This window comes from Candidozyma haemuli (assembly GCF_002926055.2).
Source record: "Candidozyma haemuli strain B11899 chromosome Unknown C_2014730914, whole genome shotgun sequence".
Taxonomy (NCBI): Eukaryota; Fungi; Ascomycota; class Pichiomycetes; order Serinales; family Metschnikowiaceae; genus Candidozyma; species Candidozyma haemuli.
This window is the reverse complement of record NW_020289904.1, coordinates 322689-346270: the sequence shown is the minus strand read 5'-3', so window position 1 is coordinate 346270 and position 23582 is coordinate 322689. Positions and strand designations below refer to the sequence as shown.

At 44.6% G+C, this 23582-nt stretch overlaps 10 protein-coding genes and 1 non-coding gene across 11 annotated transcripts; 6 read left to right on the top strand and 5 right to left on the bottom strand. All coding sequences in view use genetic code 12, as the record gives it.

Moving 5' to 3' along the window:
* CXQ85_001788 (uncharacterized protein) lies at positions 1-2149 on the bottom strand (the record flags this gene model as incomplete). The annotated part of the gene is made up of 3 exons (XM_025485485.1): positions 1-27; positions 74-1328; positions 1806-2149. The coding sequence occupies 3 exons, from the start codon at positions 2147-2149 to the stop codon at positions 1-3; spliced, it is 1626 nt and encodes a 541-aa protein (XP_025340950.1).
* Positions 2150-2576: 427 nt separating this feature from the next.
* On the top strand, positions 2577-3788 carry CXQ85_001787 (uncharacterized protein; the record flags this gene model as incomplete). The annotated part of the gene is made up of 1 exon (XM_025485484.1): positions 2577-3788. The coding sequence occupies one exon, from the start codon at positions 2577-2579 to the stop codon at positions 3786-3788; it is 1212 nt and encodes a 403-aa protein (XP_025340949.1).
* A 70-nt stretch (positions 3789-3858) lies between these two features.
* Positions 3859-3940, bottom strand: CXQ85_001786. Its single transcript has one exon. It is a non-coding gene; the product is annotated as a tRNA-Ser (tRNA).
* A 428-nt stretch (positions 3941-4368) lies between these two features.
* CXQ85_001785 (beclin 1) lies at positions 4369-5796 on the top strand (the record flags this gene model as incomplete). Its single annotated transcript, XM_025485483.1, has 1 exon — positions 4369-5796. One exon carries the CDS (start codon positions 4369-4371, stop codon positions 5794-5796), a length of 1428 nt encoding a protein of 475 aa, XP_025340948.1.
* A 1477-nt stretch (positions 5797-7273) lies between these two features.
* EMP70 (Emp70p) lies at positions 7274-9181 on the top strand (the record flags this gene model as incomplete). The annotated part of the gene is made up of 1 exon (XM_025485482.1): positions 7274-9181. The coding sequence occupies one exon, from the start codon at positions 7274-7276 to the stop codon at positions 9179-9181; it is 1908 nt and encodes a 635-aa protein (XP_025340947.1).
* A 104-nt stretch (positions 9182-9285) lies between these two features.
* On the bottom strand, positions 9286-11859 carry RGT1 (Rgt1p; the record flags this gene model as incomplete). The annotated part of the gene is made up of 1 exon (XM_025485481.1): positions 9286-11859. One exon carries the CDS (start codon positions 11857-11859, stop codon positions 9286-9288), a length of 2574 nt encoding a protein of 857 aa, XP_025340946.1.
* Positions 11860-14284: 2425 nt separating this feature from the next.
* CXQ85_001782 (palmitoyltransferase) lies at positions 14285-15224 on the top strand (the record flags this gene model as incomplete). Its single annotated transcript, XM_025485480.1, has 2 exons — positions 14285-14305; positions 14358-15224. The coding sequence occupies 2 exons, from the start codon at positions 14285-14287 to the stop codon at positions 15222-15224; spliced, it is 888 nt and encodes a 295-aa protein (XP_025340945.1).
* Positions 15225-15255: 31 nt separating this feature from the next.
* Positions 15256-17428, bottom strand: ARG83 (Arg83p; the record flags this gene model as incomplete). Its single annotated transcript, XM_025485479.1, has 2 exons — positions 15256-15388; positions 15462-17428. The coding sequence occupies 2 exons, from the start codon at positions 17426-17428 to the stop codon at positions 15256-15258; spliced, it is 2100 nt and encodes a 699-aa protein (XP_025340944.1).
* Positions 17429-18028: 600 nt separating this feature from the next.
* CXQ85_001780 (uncharacterized protein) lies at positions 18029-19309 on the top strand (the record flags this gene model as incomplete). Its single annotated transcript, XM_025485478.1, has 1 exon — positions 18029-19309. One exon carries the CDS (start codon positions 18029-18031, stop codon positions 19307-19309), a length of 1281 nt encoding a protein of 426 aa, XP_025340943.1.
* Positions 19310-19518: 209 nt separating this feature from the next.
* Positions 19519-20106, top strand: CXQ85_001779 (H(+)-transporting V0 sector ATPase subunit c''; the record flags this gene model as incomplete). The annotated part of the gene is made up of 1 exon (XM_025485477.1): positions 19519-20106. The coding sequence occupies one exon, from the start codon at positions 19519-19521 to the stop codon at positions 20104-20106; it is 588 nt and encodes a 195-aa protein (XP_025340942.1).
* Positions 20107-20232: 126 nt separating this feature from the next.
* RPN1 (proteasome regulatory particle base subunit) lies at positions 20233-23121 on the bottom strand (the record flags this gene model as incomplete). The annotated part of the gene is made up of 1 exon (XM_025485476.1): positions 20233-23121. One exon carries the CDS (start codon positions 23119-23121, stop codon positions 20233-20235), a length of 2889 nt encoding a protein of 962 aa, XP_025340941.1.
* Between the last annotated feature and the right edge of the window lie 461 nt (positions 23122-23582).

Genomic DNA, 23582 nt, shown 5'->3' with positions numbered 1-23582 from the left:
CTAAAAATGAGTTGAAACTTGCGGGGTCTGCAAGTGATTCACCGAAACGCCCTCCATTGAATGGCCAACCTACTTCAGAAATTACAACCTTGGTTGTATCAGGCAAAAGTGGCTTCACATACTGCGTCATGAATTCAAATATCCAATCGCATGCTTTTTCGACAGGGACATTCTCGTAGAACGGGTTTAGATTAACCCCAATGAAGTCGCAACTAGCGGCTATCTTTGGTGACAAGGCAACACTTAGCTCGCTCGTCCCTACTGGAATCTTTTTACCAGCTTGATGCACGAAGTCTTTCACCAGTTGAATATACTGAATATGCATTTCTTCCAGCACGTCATCTCGATACCTTACCTCGTTGCCGACGAAAATACTTTCGAAGTACCTCTCAGGATACTGCGCAACGAGATGCTTCACAGCCGATAGCTCTATCTCATTAGACGATGAATCATTGCTTATCCATATTCCCAAAGCGACCTTCAATGGAACTTGTGTCCTATTAATCGCATTAAGAATGAATTCCGCCTGATTGCATCTTGTGCTATACGTCCTGATTTTGCCAGTTATTTGGGAAAGAAGCATGATATCGGTATCAGCTTCTTCTTGCGAGAATGTGCATTCAGGCTCAAGAGTACCCAGAGGTGAATAAGATATTCCGTCAAACCATGGAGTCATACGCCAATTTGAGCCCAGCCCTTGTCCCCGTCCCAGGCTGTCCCTTATGATATTCGGTATAAAGTCGTACTTCTTTGTAAGGTCGCTCAACATCTTTTCACGATCCAAAGGTTGCATTGAATTAAAGAAATTGGTTGTTGAAAGATTAGAACCTGTGATTGCAAAAATAATTGCAGGTATCAAGCAGCAAAATGAGATGAGTGCTAGTACGAACAAAATGATATTCCCAAAATTCCAGTTCCTTTTCTGGGGCATCTCATCATCACCATCCTTACCACTAATCTCCTCCACTGAGATTTTACTATTTGGAGGATTGATAGAAATGGGGCTTGACAAGCCTTTTGCTTTGGTAAGGCAAAATTTAAAGTCATCGCTGAGAGGCGAAATAGCACTCAATGGCTTGAATATGACAGTACCAGAAGAAGGCTGTCTTTGAAGCTCGACTTTTTGCGGAGAGAACTCCGTCGCCAGTGGATAAGAAACAGAGGCTGGGCGGGACAGCGATGACATTTTGAGTGTCGCGTTGAAAGCAGGAGACAGAAGAGGAATATCGTCCTTCTGTAAAGCGTTCCCAGCCGTCAATTGATCCATTGCAAGTGCCTTCAACTCTGGATTGGACTCGATTGGGGACCCTGCATTATCATGAGAAAGGCTGTGAAAGTTATCGAAAGGGTTGGATAATCTCGAAACCGGCGCCGCAGGGGTTGCCGCCGGAATCGTCGCTCGTCGCTGACGAGAAAGCATCGGTGGCAGTGGCATCTGGGTTTGAAGGAATCAGTCGAGTTTGTACGTAAAAAGTGACAGGAAGAATGGTTGCAAAAAAAGAGCCTCATGAAGGGTAGTAATGTACAGGAAAGAACAATTGGCAAGGAGTGTAGGTTCTAGGCAAATCAGAGGGGCACAATCAAGCGAATAGAATGTTTTTCAGGGATATTATATAATGGGGATGAACAATCTCGTCACCAGCAGAGATCTGCTCTTCTAAATATGCACAATAGCGGAAATCGGTGATGGCGCAAGATTTCATGCCGACTAGGTAAATCGAACTGAAGCGTAGTGTAGATGAGAAATCCGTTATGAAAAAAGCTTGAGGCGCTAATAGAACCGTGGGTTTGAAATGTCTTAGCACTTGCAGAAACCAACCATAATGTTACCAAAGAATGCAGCAGTAGAACTCAAGCAACCTTCTCCAGTAGATGGGCAACAAGCATCACAGGCACCAAAGCAAATACAACAGTCCTGACAGAACTCAGTACATTCATTAGTGTCTCTATGGTATCCAGACCACGTCTCTGATACTGTTTGCATGGACGGACGACCATCCTCGCCAATAGGAGACTGGGGCTCAGGCTCAGCGTCTATGACCTTATCCAGGTAATCCTGGTATTGATCTCTGGATGCCTGAGGTTCGTCATTTTCCTGGAAAGTCAAGTGCTTCGAGTCCAGGTAAGAGTCTGTGGAATGGCTCGACATCAGCGAGTGGGATCTGGAATGGGGTGATTGAGGCAGCGGCACAAGCGAGATCAGAGGAGGGTGTTATGGGACGTTAGGGGAACGTTTGGGACGGAACCGCAGGAAGGGGAAGTTGTCAGGAAGTTAGGATGGAACAGCAAAGGAAGATGATGAGAAGAAAGACGAAGGGGCCGGAAACTACGTTGATTCAAGCAAAAATTTAGCCTCAGTGCGTGCATATATATTTGAGGGAACCATAACCATGGAAGGGTCAGAAGTGTACCTTCAAGCAATATAGGCGGGTCGCGATGAACTAAAAAAAAAAAAAAAAAAAAAAAAGCAAGAACGTCAGCGCCTCCTCGCCAAGTGGAGCTATATAACAAATACACCACAAAAACCATATATTGTAGACTGGGAAGGAAAAAGAAAGGCAAGCACACTAGCGGGGATGGATCTTTTACGCAAGAAAACACAGCTTCTACAGCTCTACTACCCCGACTACTCTGCTGATGTTCTCCGGGATATCTTGGCAAGTTGTAACGGTGACGTGGACCAGGCAAGGGTGTTGATCGAGGGGCCCAAGCATCAGAAGCTGACGGGCCAAATCCAACGAACCCTTCCAGTGAAGGCGAAACGAAAGTTGGAGGTAACGGCAACGCCACTGCCACTGTCTCTGGCGCTGGTGGTGGCGCCAGAGAACGCGAAGAAACGTCAAATCACTAACCGGCTGCCTCAAATCACCTTAAACACGCCAGAAGATGTAGAAGTCCACTTGGGCGGCTACGCGCTGCTCTATGTCAATTTTTTCCCCAAAGAACTTGCAAATGACCTATTAAACGAACTTACAGAGTCTAAACACAAATTCAAGTATCGCCAGTTTTATCTCTTTGGCAACCTCTGTCAACTGGATGTTCTGGTGGCTCCGTTTGCAGCCCGCGACAATGATTGCCCTACAGTGGTGTACAACGGTTTGCCTGTGCAAGGAGGAGACTCGCCAGGCCCCCATGAGTATACGCGCCATTTCGAACTGGCTGCAAAATACTTGGAGGAGAAGATGAACAAGAGCATAATACCACTGAATCCTCGGCTTCCGTATCAAAGAAATGATAAATGGTCGGCTGAGTTTTGTGTGGCCAACATGTATGAAAAATTGAGTAACCATTTGGATTGGCACTCTGATCGGCTCTCCTATATTGGGCCGCACAACTACATCGCCTCGGTACTGTTAGGTCTGACCCGAGTATTTAAACTTCGATCGACCCATAAGCCTTCGTCTCCTGTGTACCTGGTGCCCCTTCCTCATAATAGTTTATTTTTAATGAAACCAGGCTGTCAAGAGGAGTTTAAGCATACTTTGGGACCGATGGGGAAGCTGTTACTGTTGCATCCTCAGGTAGGCACTCTACGCTTCAGCCTCACTTTCCGCCACTACCCTGCCGACTTTATACGAAACTTGCCTCGCTGTCGATGCGATCTCCCCATGATGCTTCGACGGGCTTTTAAAAGTCCAGAAACCAAGGGTTTCTATTTTTGGCTGTGTGAGAATGTGTACCAGAACAAGGACTGCGGAACTTTCCATTGGGCAGACTTCAACAACCACAAAGATCATTTTGTGGCTAAGTCACAGGACTTGGCGTCCCGGTGGATCGCTCCAGAATAATTTATTAATGATAACGAATGCCTTACGTTTCAACGTAGAATTTGGTTGCAAAACCGAAAAAAAAAAATAACGACAACTGCAGGACTCGAACCTGCGCGGGCAAAGCCCAAAAGATTTCTAATCTTTCTCCTTAACCACTCGGACAAGTTGCCTTGTTACGATTACGAATAATATCAGCACTAACCGGTAATGTTGTTTCGTGATATGTACTTTATACAACATTTTTAAGACATCATCCTATTGCAAATGTTTCAAAGATACATCTGTAGAAGTTTCAGCCGTATAGACCCCCGGAAACTCGAGTTTGGCCATATTGAGCTCAATTGCTGTCTTAGGTCACTTTAAAGACCATATTTTGAAACTCTGCTTGTTAAAGTACCTCTAGATTAAGTTTCATGATAATTCTTGATTTGTGGTGTATTTTTTTGTCATTTGCAGCCAATGTGTGGGAATCCTAACATGGTGCGAAAGTGATAGTTACATATATACGGAAACTACAATCTCAAGTTCATGAAACCATTTGACTAGCGCAGAAAAAAGAACCTCACCATTAAAAAGCAAACTTTACCACATTAAAGCAATGACAGTGTACCATTGTCTGAGCTGCCAAACTCCAATCAAGTTGGATGACTCTCTTAACAAGCTATCCAAGGCACAGAGTGACCTTATCATTAAGAAAGCCACACAAGCTCCCAAAGTTCCTTTAGCTCCACCAACAAATTACATACCTCGTGAGAGACTTGACCTACTAGAGGAGGCATTGAAGGATAGTCCACATGATGCTGTCCATTACAAGAACGAGAGTAACCTAGTCAAGGAGAAACCACTGTCCTACGACTCGAAGCACTCATACGTGTATATCTCTGACAACGAGGAGTCGGAGCCAAATAATGAAACGGAGAGGAAGAACTCCGCTACTCCTGACCATGAGGACCAACTACCTGATTTCTCTCGTATCAAGTCCTTGGGTCTTGTGTTCGATATCTTATCTCAGAACCAAGACGTTAGTCATCCTATGAGCGCTGAGTGTGCCCAGCTTCTCATCAACAACTACAAGTTCAAGTTTGACCAAAGCCAGCGGGAGAAGGAATACTACATTTCTTTCTTGAAGAAGCTCAAGGAAAGAGAAGGTAATTACTCCACTTCTGCTGAGGCTGAAACCGACTCTAAGTTGGCCGAGGCTGCTAACGAGCTAGAGCTGCTACGTCTCCTCGAGCAGAATAAACTTCAAGAACTCGAAGACTTAGAAAAGACTCACGAAGACTTGCAAGATCAGCTTCGGGACCTAGACCAGCAACTTGAAACGCTCAATTCTGAGAGTCTCAACGATGTACTCCTGCTAAAGAATACTCTTACGATGGATTTATCACAAAAGCAGAGCCATCTCGACCATTCTAAAGCCTTGTACCAAAAACAACTAGATCACTTGGACTCCCTACGGACACTCAATATTTTCAATCGCTTGTTCCAGATACTGTTTGATGGCGAGGAGTCTTACGGAAGGATAAACGGGTTCAGACTCGGGCATAAAGTACCTTGGCCAGAGGTCAACGCTGCACTCGGCCAAATTGCACACTTATTCAAGTTCCTATCTACCAGACTAGCGTTTGATTTGGAAGGCTACAAACTAGTTGCAATGGGCTCAAAGTCTTACCTCGTCAAGACGTCTGCTAGACAGACTACCGAGGATGGACGTAGCAGGAGCTCCTCTGTTCTCCAGTTACACTCCACCAATGAGTTCACCCTTGGGAAGCTCTTCAACTTCAACAAGCTTGATGTTTCTATGATTGCACTACTTGACATTGCAAGCCAATTCGAAGCAAAGATCACCGAGCTTGACGAGGAGTTTGAACTACCTTACCCAATTGCCCCAAACCACGATAAAATTGGAGGCAAAAGCATACGCGTCACGCTGAACAACCGCTGGACGGAAGCGTGTAGATTCTTATTAACAGACCTAGCGTGGATGCTTACGTTCGCCAGTGCGAGAGACGACATACCTACATAGTTAATAGCGCGAGCGATTTTTGCAGCCATCCTTTTCCTACCAACCACTTCTTCTTTATCGTCATGTTAAACACGTGGCGTGTTCTGCCGTACAAATACGATTTATCTGATCTCTCTGGTATCTGTGACCATTTCTTAGGCAATGCCCTTCCCAGCACCCCAAGAAACTCGGGTTGGCAGATTTACCAACTGCCTTGTCGAGATCTTGAAACGCCTCCTGCCTCTACTCCACCAAACCGTTTATATCTTATGGCTGCACGGTCCCGGAAAGTTCCGCTGCTGCCTTACCATATCTCAAAGAACAACTCTCCTTACCGGTCGGCAGAATGTTCCCGTGCATTCTGCACTTCTGAGCCGTCGAGATCTCCCACCTTCAAAGAACTCAGTGACATCACCAAAGCCATCAAGCAGAAGTATTCAGGATCTTCCTCAGTATACAAAGCCTCTCCTGAACAAAACTTCGCCCCATTGGTCCCCCAAACCTTTCAACATGCGCATATACTGACGGAGGGCTCGCCACAGCAAAAAACACCAACGGTGACGCAGAAAATGACACCTACTTTGACACGTAAAAAGAAGCTGCCTAAACCGTTCATTCCACCGGAGCGAGTCTCTGAACGAAGGAGAAACGCCGGCTCTAAGCCACCGAATCAAACCACCTCTGGTTGGTCTTGCAACCGCGAGGAATCTGGCAATGCAGGTACCAAAAACAAGCATGAGGCTAGGGCGGCGCTTTCTCCTATCAAACCTAACACAGGTTTTCCCTCGGTAGTAGGAAAAGGCAGACTGAAAAAGATGTCGTTTCTCCGCCACTTGAAAACCTACAAAACCGCACCGGTTGTGGGTTCTGGCTCGGGTACCGAGGCGAAGCAGAGGCTTTCGCAGCCAGTTGCAAAAAGTAACCCAGGCCGCCGAAAGAGCACAAAAACTACCAGCACACGAGTAGGAAAACGAAACCCGCTGCGTAAGGCAAAGACAAGGCTCGACAGCGGTGATTCTTCACTGGAGGACGAAATTTGCAAGAAAGCCACCACCGCCAGTGGCTGTAGTACTGCCCACAAGGCACCAGCAGTCTCTCGGGACTACTACGGATGTTGGACTTGCAGAGTTCGACATCGTCCGTGTCCAGCTGACGGCCCGCCGTGCAAGACTTGCAGGCGGTTCGGCTACGAATGTGACATGTCATTGACACGCCCAGCATATATTAAAGATCCAAAGAAGAAGAGGAAACGAATGAGGTATCTTCAGGAAACGCGCCAGCGCTAATCCGTCAAAGTTTGACACCGGTGCGGGTTTTCTTACCTGTCTCATTCTCCTTCTTGTTCTGTGTACTTTTTTTTTTTTTTTTTATTTTTTTTATACTATTCTCCTGCACCTTCTGGCCCTAAACACAAGTTGCAGGGCGAGCCTTCGTTTCCACTCCGATTCTTCCCAATACTCCCTCGAACCCACGTCGTGCAATCCACTCAGTTTCTGCCATGAGATCGTACCTTTGGTCTACTCTTGTCACGCTTTTCTTGGTGACGTTTGCTGAGGCCTTCTACTTGCCGGGAGTGGCTCCAACCACTTACGCAGAAGGTGACAGAATTGAGTTGTTGGTCAATCATTTGACCCCGTCATTGACCCACCTCACCACCACCAACCACAGAGAGAAAACGAGGACTCAAATATATTCATATGACTATTACTATCCAAAGTTCCAGTTCTGTAAACCTGCTGGTGGCCCCAAGAAGCAGCTGGAGTCCCTCGGAGCCATCATCTTTGGTGACAGGATCTTCAATTCTCCATTCGACATCCTGATGTTGAAGAATGAGCACTGTAAGACGTTGTGCCCAACGAAATATAGTAAAACGGATGCTGCTTTTGTCAGCCGAAACATCAGAGCAGGCTACAATTACAATTGGATCATTGACGGTTTGCCTGCTGCTAAGATCGTGAAGGACATGAGAACAAGCACTGATTTCTACTCTTCTGGTTTCCCAATTGGTGAAGTTGATGACAGCAACAGAGCTTATCTTTTTAACCATTTCAACATCAACGTTGAGTACCATAAGAGAGCAGAGGGCCAATACAGAGTCGTTGGTATCACTGTTGCTTCTTCTTCCATGGACAGAAGCAAGCTCGACAAATCAAAGACCGCTGCCGAGGACTTGTGTAACCCTAAGTTGGCCCGTGTCATGTTGTCGAAAGACACTGAGAAGGAGGTTTTGTTCACTTACTCTGTCACTTTCCTGGAGTCCTCGACTGCTTGGGCTACAAGATGGGACAAGTACTTGCACATTTATGATCCAAAGATTCAATGGGTTTCCTTGATCAACTTTTCTTTGGTGGTCATTATTTTGGGTGTCATCATGGCCCATATCTTGGTCACTACCTTGAAGAACGATATTGTCAAGTACAACGAGGTGAATTTGGACGATGATGTTGCTTATGACAGTGGCTGGAAGTTGGTGTACGGTGATGTTTTCAGATCGCCTCCTAACAGAATGCTTTTGTCTGTTTTGGTTGGAAGTGGTGCCCAATTGTTCTGCATGACTTTGGTGACCATTTTCTTCGCTGTCTTTGGCTTGTTGTCTCCATCAAACCGTGGCTCCTTGTCCACTTTCATGTTTATCCTCTTCATCTTCTTCAGCATTGTCTCTTCATATGTGAGTGGCTATCTTTACCGCTTCTTCGGTGGTGAAAATTGGAAGGTTAACATGTTAATGACTCCAACCCTCGTACCTGGAGTCTTGTTTGGTGTCATTGTGTTCTTGAACTTTTTCTTGATCAATGCCGGATCATCTGGTGCCATCCCTGCCGGAACTATGCTTGCCATGGTTCTTATCTGGTTTGCCATATCTTTCCCATTATCCGTCGTTGGTTCGATTCTTCAGTCCAAGAAACCTATCCTTCTGGTTCCAGTGAGAACAAACCAAATTCCAAGACAAGTGCCTCAACAGCCATGGTACTTGAAGACAGTTCCAGGCATGATAATGTCTGGTCTTTTCCCGTTTGGATCCATTGCCGTTGAGTTTTATTTCATCTTCTCGAGTATCTGGTTCAACAGAATTTTCTACATGTTCGGCTTCTTGTTTTTCTGTTTTATTTTGATGATTTTGACAACCGGCCTTATTACATTGTTGTTTGTGTACTACACTTTGTGTAGCGAGAACTACAAGTGGCAATGGAAGGCCTTGCTCATAGGTGGAGGCTGTTCTGTCTATGTTTTCCTTCATTCCTTGATCCTTGTCAAGGGAGCTTTGAAAGACTTTACATCGATGGTGTTATATCTTGGGTACACCGCTGTGATCTCGATTCTCGTTTTCTTGGTTTGCGGCTCGGTGGGCTTTATCTGTGCTTTATTCTTTGTCAGAAGAATTTACTCCCAGATCAAGATAGATTAGGAATACTTGGCATACCAGTGTTCTATGAATGTACAAAAACCTAGCATAAAATAAATTGTTCTACTGCAACTTGAATGAAAGGAAGTAATGCATGACTATGTAAATCAGAACCATCCATCCAAATCTTCTCTTTGAATGAAGGTAGTGATGGTCTCCGAGACCTCGCGTCTCCAGGCATCGAAGTTACCAACCCTGGAGGTAAGAGAATCTCCTGCTGGGGGTCCTGAAACACTATTGAACTGTAGCTTATGGTGGTCGATCTTGCTGAGAATGAGGGTGATCGACGTCAGTCCCAAGCCGCTGACATTGACAGGCTCGTTAGCTGGCGACGATGGACTCAAGTTTGGATACTTATTAGGGCTGCTCAAAGTAGTTCTCGCGTTAGTAATCGCATTGAGGTTATTGTTCACGTTACTGACGAGTAAGTTATACGCAATGGAAAGGTCACTCATTATCTTGACTGACCTAGTGTAAAGCTCACTGTCAGTTGCATATCTCATCAATGGGTCCACGAGAAGCTTACAAGCTTTGATAAGTTTGAAGGACTGCCCATAGCTGAGGTTAAAGAATGGCCCAATAAGGTCACCAGCACTTGTGATAGACTTGTTGTTTGAATAGATTGTGGAAATATAGTTGTCGAAGTTAAGAAGTGACTGAGTAAGTTTCTTGAGTAGACGGCTTATCTTGAGTTGATGATCATAAAGCGCATCATGGAGACTGTCATCCGCATGATGAGGACTACCCGCCGGCGGGTGTGCTTCAAAAAACTTCATCACTTCTTGTAAATTATCATAAAGCTCGTATTTGTCTTTGATTAAAGACACAAAAAGGGACGCAAAGTTAGGGACCATAGAATTGGTGGGGTTATTTGGTGATGTTTTAACCGACCAAGACTCCCTATACCTTGGCTTCGGTGAAGAAGACAAGACAGAATCTGCCCTCAGCATAACTAGATCATTGATCACCATGGATGCTTGCACATTATAGTAGAATGGCAGTTGAGAAGCCTCTGATGGCATCAACATGGCAATATTCCGTATGAATAAATCATAGTTCGATGGGAGAATCAGCAGTGAGCCAAAACTTAAACTGTAGGTGTTGTCAATCATGTACAAGCACATGTAGAGTCTTGGCAAGTAAAGCTGAACATCATCTGGACTGAGGCGAGTGGAAGCTGGATCCCTAACAAGCGTGGCAAAGTTTTCGAGGAGCTTGAAATCGTTAAAAACTGAGGCTGTCATTGCAATGCCCAACGAATAAACGTCGCCGTTTATCAATATCGTATAGTTAATGAGAACCAACGTCGAGAAGAACACGATAAGGAGATCATCATTAACCATAATCCCATTGTGGTTGAAAGGATAGATGGACATGACGCTTCTGAGCAAGGCAATCAGGTTACTTAATGGAACATGCTGATAGTATAACAAGTTATTAAGGGCAGTTCTGAAAAGTTCAACAACCATAGATGTATGCGCAGATGGATCGTTAATCAACGTATGGACAATCTTCACTATGAGTGGCTGGGAGAAAGGAAGTACCGAAAAATTGGCGTGGTACTTGGTATAGTACATATTAATATTATGTTCCAAGGAATGGAACGGGAGTGCAACCGGATTATTCTCTGGTGGTCTTTGATGCCCATTATTGTTGAAGTGCAAGGGTTGTGGGGAATGCTGGAAATGAGATGGCTGAGGTGGGTGAGTGTTGTTGAGATCAAGCAGCCTATTCATCTTCCCATTTAATGACAGTAGCGACGAGACAGAATTCCGTGGTGAGAGGCTGGCAGAATATGCTCTGGACCGCGAGGAATAATAGTCATCATCGGAATCAGACATGGCCATATCGGAATTTCCAGTCGACTTGAGGGAAGAAAAGCGAGATCTCGACCCGGAAGTCAGAATTGAGCTGACTGAGTCAACGGAAGAGCGTCTCAGATTAGACGCCAGTCCGTTCCTCAGGTTTGATGCAGAGCCGTCCAGACCGTGGGAATTTGAATTTGGCATTTCATAAGGCACGGTCCACAAAGGCCCCCGAATTTTAGGGTCCTTCGTCTCCATACCAGGGCCACCATGTGGACTCAAAGGCACAGAAGTTCCAGAGGGAACCTTCAGTACGGGCACCGAAAGTTTAACTGGCTGTTTGGAAGGTTGTGGGCCGAGGAGTGGCGGTAGTATAATTGGGGACGAGGAAGATTTTCCGTTGGAGAAAGTCAGACGATGCAAAAGGGGTTTCGTAGGAACCAGCAGTGATGAGGAGACGGATGAAACGGAGCCTGACCTTTGGTCGGAATGTGCATTTGGAGGAGAACCTGTAGGGATACCTTGGGCATTGGACTCAGGCTTGGAGGTATCAACAGACTTCAGACGAGGTCTGCCTTGAAGCTTTAGAACTGATGTATGATGGGTGCTCGGATACCCAGCCGTCTGGTCGTCCATCTTATCAACTAAATCACGAATGTATCCCTTAGAAGGTCCACGCTTCAAAGGAATCCTCGAGAAGGTACATGTTTCGGCATTTTTCACACAGTTGGTACATATTTTTGTCACTTTTTGGAGGGTTTGCAGAAACTCAGCATCACAACGGATCTTCTTACGTCGACAGGCATCACAGGCCCTAGACACTTTTGATCGTTTGCGTGGGAGGCTGTCTTTGGAGGATCTTTCTTCGTCACTCATCGCCGGGTAGTGAGGGAGACAGAGGGGGGGAGGGAGAACTGGCTGGCGAATAAGAGCGCCGGAAAAAGTAAATATGGAGGTTAGAATTCGCTTGAAACTGGAGGTGTTAATCAAACAATGCTCTTGAAGTAGCGTAGTCCAGGCGTTGTCCTGATGATACACCCAGTAAGTTAAAAGTGAAAGTATGGGGTAGTATTCGGGAGAAGAAAAATGAGAGGAATTGGACGGATTTACATTTTCTCCGTAGGAGTGCACCGTGCAGGCTAGGGTTCGTAAATTATGGGGGAGGGTGGAGTGGTGTAACGCGGGGACTGCCAATTTTTCTGCAGTGCTCATGCCTCACGAGCCTCACGTGAGAGATCTATGGTTACTTTGACAGCTTATGGTTAGATGTAAAGGCGTGAGGAATTGACTTTACACCACTTTTGAAAAGCTTAAAACGTGGCTAGGTTATACAAAACCACATATTGTGATAGTGGTGATGTTTCAGCGCAGAAAATATCGCGAGAAGTAAATGACGAAAGCAAGAGAGTCGGTTTCGGTCACGTGACATGCCTGTTTCTCCGGGGAAACGGCCCCCGGGGGGCCACGCAAGGCAGAAAAACCTGTAGCAGGAAGCACCAACTCGGAAGCGGGAGTTTTTCCTGACTAGGACATTCGCCGCACCTCCACTGGCAAATAAATGTATGGACAGCCTCACTATAACTTTTCGCCTTGCCTAGTAATTTTCCAAAAAATCATGATGCCGTTCTCGGATTAACTGTTGCACCCCCTCTCTTTAGCCACCACCTATGTTCGCCCACTGGTTTAGCCCAAGGAATATTGCGCTTCACTATGGAACGTTACCAAAAAAGCGCACCCATTTTTTTTGTATGTATACAACATCGGAAAAATCAGCCGGGCCATGGTGCGGCCATACCCCATACTTTGCAATGCCCACGCCTTTTTTTTTTTTTCTCCCTGGTGGGGGAGCCTAGCGAGGGTTACATTTTTCCGGATTCATCGCTTCTCGGGAAGGCGTTGGTCACGCACTGAAACCACGCCGTGAGGCAAAACACAGTAGGATGATTTTGCGGCTTAAGTTTAAGCGTTGTGTTTTTTGTTTTTGGGGTCCTTGGTAGACGACAGAAATCGATCACGGAAGCTTGGAGCCAATAGGGGTCCGGACAAATGGGCGGTTACCTAAGGTGGACACTGGTTGAGAAGGGTATCCTTTTTTCTCCGGGACACAAGGCTCACTAACTATATTCCTTAACGCATACGTTGAGTGCAGAGGCTTGAATGCCGCCCCCCACCCTGCTGTAAAACAAGCTAAAAACAAAAATAGTGAAAAAAAAAAAAAAAAAAAAAAATGCAACACCGACATTGCTCTGGGTAACAATTGACGGCATTGGTGGAACAATTATCGGAGAAGTTGTGTTGCACCCGTAGCCGTCATATGTGGGCGGGTCAGTATGGGTAATATTTTTCACTACCGGAACAACCTGACCGGGATTGGTCCGGGTGGCTCTACCATTCTTGGTGCCGCTATTAATTTCTTCTGTACGGCTCGGGTGGTGAATAAGTTCTTGCCTTGGCGGAAAGGGCCACACCACACCTTGCCAAGTTACAATCGTTTCGATTTGTGGGGTCAATGGCTTCCTGTTTTCCATACTGCTCGCTTCTATATACGGAACACAATTCCGTAGCTGTCTAAGGAGTTTTGGATAATCTACTGTTGATGTCTGCTGCTTTTCAGTTTTAGCTCTATATACTTTTTTTCTTTTCGAGGTTCTAAGAAAGGGGCCCTGCAACATCCGTTAACTCAAGACTTCTACGGACGTAAAGTGCGCCCAATCTGGTATTCATACTCAGCGGCTACTTCTATGTATACATCTCGGAGTTTATGTCTTCGGGCGGGTTCCCCAAGTGAGGCCTTGTTTAGCGGAAATGACCTACATGAAGGGGATAAAATATTGGTTTGGGCAGTGTTTCTTGTTTTAAGTAACTTCCAGCGGTGAGTGTCTTCTGAATACATACTCTTCCCTACTATGTGGCACAGTTCACCAACATGGAAAGTATCCATTTATCCATTTGTCATTAAACATTCTAGACCTCCAAAATGATCACTTCATGCTCTGATCACTTCCTTAAAAGATGTAAGTGGCTTGTTCAGTGCAAATCTTTGCTGTTCATCTCACTGTCTATTGCTGCCTACCCGCTCCACATTCTATGGTGTGCGCGTACACTCTAGATACTAGTCATCTTCTGTTGATCTTCAAGCAACATACATGGCACACTGGCCACCATATTCTAACCTAGTCGTACCCATAGTAATAGTGATATGTCTTGCCTACTATAACTATGCGTCTTGCTACGTCGTGGCCTATAAAGAAATATACCATCACCATTCCAAAGCAGGCGCAGTGGTGATATGGGTATTTGAATGCCTACTACAGTTGTGCTTGTTCGGTACATGGCTAATAGTGCTTGCTCGAGGGCCAGGTACCTCTCCAAAGATTCCTGTTTTCGACATATACGATACCAAGGATCCAGATCTACTGCCTGTTCCAGATATCTTCTTGTGTGACGAGCAAGGCTATCCATACTGGTGTTCCTCTTGCAACTCCATCAAGCCCAAGCGTTCCTTTCATATCAAGGGACTTAATCGCTGTGTTCCTCGATTCGATCACAAATGCATCTGGATCGGCACCAGTATTGGAAGAGATAACATATTATTTTTCTTGCAGTTCCTAGTCGAGTTTGGTAGCCTTTTCATCATAGCCTTGATATCGGCTGCTGCTACAGCTCGGCCAGCATTCGATAGAGATTGGCAAAACATACCTCATTATGTCGTTATATTTGCATGTTCAGTTCTTTGGTTACCAATGATTCTTGGTCTTTTACTTCAACAATTTGCATTTGCATTTACTAATAGAACAACTATAGACGATATTAGCATGAAACAAGCAAAAAAGTACAACGAGTGGAGGAAGGGGGATGAAAGTAACTTACCCAAATGCCTTCGAAATAATTATCAAAGAGAGGAAACAGGCGTGCGCTATGTCAATCTCAAGACCAAATCCTCGCGTGTTGTGGTGCCGTTCTTCATTCAAGACGATCCATACTCTGAGGGTTTCACACGGAATGTAACCCGTCTAGTGTATGGTGAAAGTGACAAGGCGTTATTCTGGTCAGCGATGTTCCATATTTGCTTTCCCTTCGGACCTTTATTGGTTAAGAGAAGCGTCCTGGAGGTTGAGACATATGATACCGCATCAGAGCCCTTCAGCAGAAGATTCTTGGAACTCATCAATAAAAAGGTATCAAATGCCGATTGCAAAGACCCTATTTATCTCCAAAAGGACATAAGTCAAACGAACTAGCCTAAGCATAGAACAACAGTCCAATCACGAACTAGATCCATGAATCCAATATCTTCTCCTTCTGAGCGCCGTTTCCATACCTCAAAAAGAATCTGCTTGGATCTCCAATAGTTATGCTTTCTGAAAGTTCTATGGCTCCAAATACTTCGACAACGTTGTTGTAACTTCAGATTCGTGTGAATATCTATATCACATCCACATACTAATATAGGCCAAAACGAGGGTGAAAAGAAGAACGGCTCCTTGCGTTTTTGTAGTTCTTCAGATAATTTTATAAGCTTCTCCATGGAATCCATGCATGCATGTATGTGGGATTGGGTAGTTGTGAGAGAGCTTCCTGGAATCAACCTTTTGTAGTAGACTTTAAGTGCATGATAAACGCCCATCACATTATAGTAGAGACCCTCGTGGAACAGAGAGTAAAAGGTTTTAGTAGCCGTATTGGTGATTGGATCGTATTCGTTGTCATAAAGCTTCCAATAGCTCTCGACATTCCAGTTGAGAATTTTGTCTTCTGTGTCAGCACATACTCTCGGGTAATTTCTTGGGAAGAAACCTTGAGTTTGGAAAACTCTTTTGTGATTGGTAAGCTGCACAACTTCGTGTAACAATTGAAGCAATGATTTTGGCAACCCATAGGAAACATAGACAGAACGATCACCCAATTCCGGGCAGATTGGGCTGGAGCTCAGGTGCATCGTACTACGGCGCAACGGGAGGGATGGAAGCTCGGTGTGGGAAGCTTTCCTCTGACGATTGGACTTCTCGTTAAAATGCACAGTGAACGAAAGTGGGTTCTTATCGTCAGTTGTTCCCGCGGCAACCAGAATATTCTTTGGCCTTTCGTTCCCTTCAAGGTTATCGCTCTCTTCACTCGTCGAATCGTACAGTTCAACATCCGATAAGTTCTTCGATAAATCATAGTTCTCGTCCAAGTCTCGGTATCTCTGCTGACGATCTTTATCAGGAATCTCATAGTTGAAGATAGTCACCGCCTGAGTGGAATTGTAAAAGATCTGCAAGATTTCAAAAACACTTCGAAGATATTTGTCGAGTGTTGTAAGTTTTCGCTCAACTTTTCTCAAACGACTCTTGACAAGGAAATCGCCAATAGCAAAGATGAGCTCATAATTTTCATAAACACCAAAGAGATCATCGAGATTGATTTGGAGTAGTAAGGCTAGCAACAAGCATGTCTCGTAGTTATCAATCTCTGGGTACAGCGAATTATTGTCGTACTCATCCAAATGGTAGTTCAATATGTTTATGCCCAACTTTCTCATTTCAATGGCAGCCTTCAATTCATCATCCATGTAGTATGTTTTGACGTCGTTATTGACATTCTTTTTTTCGTACTCCAGAGATTTACGGAAAGCACTCGTTGCTAAGCACATGAACATTATACCCAACCTCAAGTTCTTAAGTAAAAGTGTTCTTGAGATTGTAGTGCTTTCTTTGCGAATATAGTGTGTTCTCCAGTTGTTTGACGACGGAAATTCTTCACAGACGAGCTCGAAAAAGATCTGCTTGATTAATGGTAGCACGTAAGTGTCCCATTGATTCCTTTCATATACAACTCTGGTAAAAGCCATAGATGAGGCATCAAGCTGTTGCGTAGTGGTAGTCAACAATGGAGTGATCTCAACACCCCCAGGTGCTGTAACCGATTGTCGGAAATAGCGCAACATGACATTCACACTTGGCCGCCAATCATCCGGATCTATATTGGGGAAAAAGTTGGGGTACAAGATATGAAACATACTTTGTTCCGAGAACTCATACTTTGTCCCTTTGATAGCCAAAGTTGTAAGTTTTGCCGAATCCAAAAGAGCGTAATGGACATAGGTATTATCCGTCTTGGAGAAAATCGATGTTTCCGGTTCTAATCTATCCGAGTCGATTCTCTCATTCTCCGTATTCTTGATGAGCTCATCTATCGATTCCGAACTACTGAGTTCGAGCGAGTCAGCACTCTTTGCAGCTTCCTCGATGTCCATCGGCTGAACTTCAGGTAAGGTCTCCTCGGGTTGTGCTTTCTTTGTTGGAGATACTTTGGGAGTTGGAATAGTTGAAGCAGCTTTTCCTGGAACTACAAATGCTCCAAATGGTCCGACGAAAAAGTCCGATCCATCTGCGGTCTTTTTTGAGACATCGTCTAACTGAGACACAACAGCGTTTAGCTTTGCGTATGTCTCATATTGCATCAGACTAGGGAAGTAAACCAAATCAACATTCCGTCGCAGCAGAAGTCGTTCCTTCTCTAAAGCAGAGCCTTTCCCCTCTTTCACCAGCACTAGTTGGTTCTCCTGATCAACCACCAACGGAGCCGCCCACGCCAAAACGATACTGTAGCCCTTGCACTCAAGCTTTGCTCGCTTACAGCGTAGACATACCGGCCTGGTACAATCACACTTGATTTTTCGTAGACGACATGTCCAGCATCCGTCAAAGTTTCTTGATCTTTTCTTCACGCCCCGCGATGATCTTGATAAAGCAGGTGCCGCTGGTGCCATCAACTGGCAGCTATGGTATTTTCAGAGTAGTGTAGCTGTTCGTCTGAAAAGCTTAGCAAATTTGCAAAAACTTTGGGTTGTGTTGCCACTCTGTAGGTTGTACTGGTTGTCTTTCTATTGGAAGTTGGAGGTCCGAGATTTGAGAAGACGTGAGGCTTGGGACTTAGCGCGGATAAATGTTTATCCTACCGAAACATTCCCTATTTGGAACACACATTACTCAGGTTACCCCAGTTATTTAGACTTTGACATTGCTTGTGCTAGGCAAGTTCTTCAGTTGGTTATTGAAAAATGGAGCTTTCAGACGAGTTTGACCCTTCAATTCCGGTTATTCTACCGCACGAGAATGTATACTTAATCCAGGTGGGCTACAAGCTATTTAGATTCAGTGGTGCTAGTTTACTGTCGGATGCTCCGTCCTACTTCACCAACTACTTCCTTAACTCCCAAAATGCTGAAAAGGTTCTTTACATCGACAGAAACCCACAGGTGTTCGAGAAAATCTTCTCCCACTTGCAAGGGTATCATATAGATGTAGAAGACGCCCATGAGTATGTTTACTTATGGCTGGACAGTTACTATTTCGGCCTACGCCGATTACAGAAGTTGTTGGATAGTGAATTCACGTTTGCTTGTATCGGAAATGAATCGTTCAAGATCCCCAAACAATTGTTCGATAGAACAAACAACTACCCCAACTACTTTCTGATCAATTTCGATAGTTTATTATCAGACAATCGAAAGATCATTCAAAGCAAGTCAATGCTCAGGCCTCCGCCACAGCGTCCGCCAATGGCTCCCTTGAGGTCTTCTAAGCTATTTGGGGACCTATTGGAAATTCTTAAAGGCAATGATAGCACTATCAAAGACGATGAGCATCGCCAAGCCTTGCTTAAAGAATGTCGCTACTACCGTTTCCTTGAGTTGGAACAAAGATTGCTTAAACATGAGCTAATATCCAATCCCTTCACCAAGGAGCAAGAGATTGTGTTGAATCTTTTTGATCTACAGCCTAAAGGTGTCGTTAGTCGCTCGACTGGTTACCACGATGAGCTTCCCTTGCGTTACACTCGCCCTTATATGATCAAAGAAAAAGAGAGAAGTCTTATAGTACAGGTGACATTAGAAGCTGGCTCTACGTGTAAGCTTGCCCTTAATCGGGACTCTCATCTTACACTGCTTGTTTGCACTGGAAAGATTGCCAATGCCTTCCACAATGTTTTCGGTTCGTTTGCTAAGGACCTTCTGCTTGAGCACCAACAAGAGGTGCATGGCCAAGGAAGTAATAAGTTCATAACGTTATGCGGCCTCTCCAATGCGGCCACCGTTTTGAATGGAAAAGAGCTCAAGGATGACTGGTTTCTTGACTGGTTCAAGCAACCAGAAGAACCACTGAATAAGAAAAGAAAAGCAGACAACGGAAGTCCCGATGAAGACGAATTGGTCGAGTTCCCATTGACAAAGTCGCTCTGGAGAGTACTAGTAAGAGGAGACAGGTGTAGATTCCATGCTGTTTCCCTTGTTGGTTATACCGGCCAGGCCGCCTTTAATAAGAGCATTAAGTTGCTTTGAAGAGATGTATCAATATAATTTAATCAATCTAATTTGGCAGCCAATTTCTACCGTATATACCGACTTTTTCACCAATTATCAAGTCTCGCAAGTACCCATACAAAACACATCCGTGCACCTCAACCGTAGATGTTCGCTCTCTTGGTAGCTGTCACTAAACCTATCCAGTCTATCCTATCGGCAGCAAACATTGTACTCCAGCTATCAAGATGTTGGCGACATACCTTGCTTCTACATCCATTCTCGTGATTGGGGGCTACTTGCTCTTCCAAGGTCAAGGTGAGTCGTTCAATGTTGGTGAGTTCCTAGAAACAACTTCTCCATACATGTGGGCAAACCTAGGCATTGCCGCTTGCATTGGTTTTTCTGTGATTGGTGCTGCTTGGGGTATCTTCATTACCGGTGTTTCTATCTTGGGAGCCGGTGTTAAGACTCCAAGAATTACGACAAAGAACTTGATCTCCATTATTTTCTGTGAGGTTGTCGCTATCTACGGTTTGATTATGGCTATCGTATTTTCTGCCAAGGTGTCCAGCGTACCAGAGACTTCGTTATACAGCCATGAGAATCTTTACACGGGCTATGCATTGTTTTGGGCTGGTATGACTGTCGGACTTTCCAACTTGTTGTGTGGTATTACGGTCGGTATTACAGGTTCCACTGCTGCTATTTCGGACGCAGCTGATTCCTCATTGTTTGTCAAGATCTTGGTTATTGAGATCTTTGGATCTGTCTTGGGTTTGTTTGGCCTTATTGTCGGCTTGATGATGGCAGGTAAAGCTCCAGAATTCAAATAATTTGGTTGTACGTGCGAAAGAGACAACCTACAATCCACATTTTATTTCATAGACCGCTGTCATCGTTACTTCAAAAATTTATTTTACATTTAATCTTCATCGTAGTTTCGCTTTCATTTCTATAACCTAGGCCTCCGCCTCGGCAGCTTCAGGCGCTTTCTTCAAGATAACAATGCCTTCCAAGGTGTGAGATAGACTGATCCATTCCTCATTATTCTCCAACTCGGCTCTTTCACCATAACTCAACAATACTGGTGTGGCCTGAGTGACCCATCCAGTAATGGTTTTTGGTTTACCTGCTTGACCGACAACATCAACTGCCTGACCGACTCTAACATTGACCTTGATTGGATTCAAATCTTCGTCAACAGTAACCAACATTCTTGGCTTGATGGCAGGAGTCAAGTAGTACAACATCTGGTGACTGGTCTCTGTAGTAGAGTCGCTCAAAATGAAAGACTTTGGATCTAGTAAAGCGACCGAGACTGTCAAAAGAGATGCCAACGAGACCTTATTAAGGATACTTCTCTCGGTATTAAATGGTGACAAAGTCAAAGTGCCTTTACCCAATGACAAAATACCTTGAGCAATTCTGACCATGAAAAGAGAATCTGGCGATTTCGAATAGTAGGAAGCTAATTGCCTCAACAACTGAGCTAATCTGGCGTTGTTAGTACCAGCACCGACTAGACCCATGGCGTAGATGGCATTTTGAGTGACTTCCAAGTCAGGATCGTGAGAATAACGAGAGAGAATGTCAAACACCTTCATTTGAGGATAAGAAGCGGACACAAGACCCATTGCTAATGGAACCGACCTGCGAATCAATGGGTTGCCGTAATGCATCAAATGTGAGAAATGACGCAAGACCATGTCTTGACCAATGTCCTCGCCCATGGCAATACATGCAAGGCCCAAAACAGCGAATCCTTGGTAAAGCTCGTCCTCGTCTTCATCCTCATCCTCTTCGGTTGTGTCATCTGCCTTCTCTTTGCCATCCTCCTGCTTCTCGGTCTTCACATCGCTTGCATCAGGCATTTCGACATCTTCCAGCGCTTCTTGACCATTAGACACATCTTGTGCGTCGGCAGCAGCAGCATCTGTTGGAAGTTCTTGCTTGCCTTCTCTCTTTAATTGATCTTCTTCACTTTCGCCAAGTTTCTTCTCTTCCTCCAAAGTATCCTTTGGACGCGCGAAGCACATCTGCAAAAGAGATTGGATTTGCAAAACATTACCTGTACCAGCATAGGCACAAACGTTGACCAAAACCTTCAATGTTTTGTTGATAGGGTGCTCGATGGCATCAATAATATCCAAAACATCCTCGGCCATTTCGGTCTTACCCATGTACAACAAGCCGAGACCCAAAGCCATGAATCTAATGAACTTGTTGTTCAATTGGGTGAAGTCTCTCTCCAAGAGAGTTTGCAAGATGGCAGACGTAATATCACCATGACAAGTACCCACAAAAACATGACCGAGAGCCAAGGACGCCAACGACGAAACTTCGCAAGACAAATCAGTATCGGAGACTAATGGCAATAACAAGTTAAGAACCTCTTCATTTGCTGATCCAGCGAAAGCAAGACCCAAACCATTAATGGCGTTGGTTTGCAATATTTTCTTAGGGTCAGTGACATATTCTTGTAACAAGGCCAAGGCAGCTTCTGCTTCATCATGGATATTAGCAGACACAACACCAGTTCCCAAAAGAGCACCTGCCTTTACCTCGTCCTCAGCAGAATATGTGTACCTGTCCAATGCTTGTAAACCCTCGTCAATGTTCCATTCATAAAGACAACCCAAAGAAGCTGTTGACGATACCATACCAGCACCCTTGGTTTTGTAGATCCATGACTGATTGTCTTGCTCGCTAGGCTGAATGAAGAGCTTGTCAGATCCATATCCCAAGTTCAAGAAAGCGTTGACAAAAGAGGCAGCCAAGTTCTGTTTAGCTGAATCAATTTGGCTAAATCCAAATCGGGTGTTCTCCAAATGGGACTTGTAAACATCCTCAGGAACTTTAGGATCTAAAAGGTTCAATTCCTTTACTAAGTATGAGAAAAATTCAGGAAGCTTCACGTTGGAGATAATTTCCTGGACCTCCTCGTTTTCACCAGGGAAGTTGAAACGATTGAATTGTTGAGCCAAGATAAAAGCCAACTGCTTGTGTACCAAAGCATCATCAGTCGACTCAAAGACTTGCTTGATCAAGTTTTCATCATCCAATTTGATGGCCAAGGTCAATGCCTGGGTTAACTGGTTGTGGGTCAAGTAGATAGAGAAGGCGGTATGCAAGAAAGCAGTGTCATCTGGTGGAGCCAAAAGTGGGACACAGCTTACCATGTAAAGGCAGACTCTTGCATAGGTGCTATCGTCCAAGTATTGTGGCAACTTTTCAATGCTCTCAATCTCCAATAACAAATCAACTGCGTCAGCTTCAGCATTATGTTTAAGGAAGAAAGGAACAATCTGCAAAGACAATTGGATAAGACGGTCGATGTATGCATCATCGTAACCCAACTTCTCTTGGTATGACTCGCCAATCTCCAAGGCCAAATGTCTCATGTACTCGTGACCCCAGTCGGCAATGGTATCATTAGATGCTAACAAACGATATTTCAATGAATCTCTATCAGAATCAGAATAGGTCATAGCCAAAACGGACAAAACGTCGGCGAGTTGGACCAAAAGCTCATTTGAGATCTTGCTGCCAGTGGAGTTCCACTTCTCATACAATTCAGTGATAAGTGTGTAGTGGGGCCTCAAGAACTTCAATGGCTTAGGCACAGCCGTCATAGATGTTGTTGATTCACGAATGAAGTTCTTCATTGTGGTAAGATACTCGGAGTAAAGGTTCTCCTTCTGGTTTGGCTCGTTAAGTCTTTCGACAAGCAATTCCAAATCATCCTTCAATTTTTGATCTTCTTCGGAAAGCTCCTCCTCCTTCACTGGAGGCTTCTGCTTTTTCTGCTCTGCCTCCGGTTTTGCTGCTTGATCAGTACTGGGGGCCATATCTTGAACTCTGATGTTAAATCCAGAAGTTTGTCGGTCTCAGAAAATGGCCGTGGCAAACGGTGGAGTCGTGGTCACGTGCACACCTACTATGGAAGATTCCAGGTTATGGGCGATTGTCATGAAGAAGAAAAGGCGTACAAAAAACAAGAAGAATAAAGTATTATTGAACTTACAGTCCTTCGATGTCTCCACTTCTCTTTAAATTATTTTCAGTTGGGTGGGTTGTTCAAGGCAAGCATTCTCAAGAGCATTCGCAGTTTGCAGCAATTAGCACACAATGGGTAAGACTCGTCCATCTTCAGCTAAATACAGTTCATTTTGGAGAAAATGTAATTCTTGGGAGTGTCCTTTACTCTGGAATGGAAATTCGTATCTTTAGATCTTTTTCCGAATTTCTCTAGACAATTTTGATTGTAGAGGTAGTGACACTTTGCTTCTCAGTCTTACTATGTTTACGA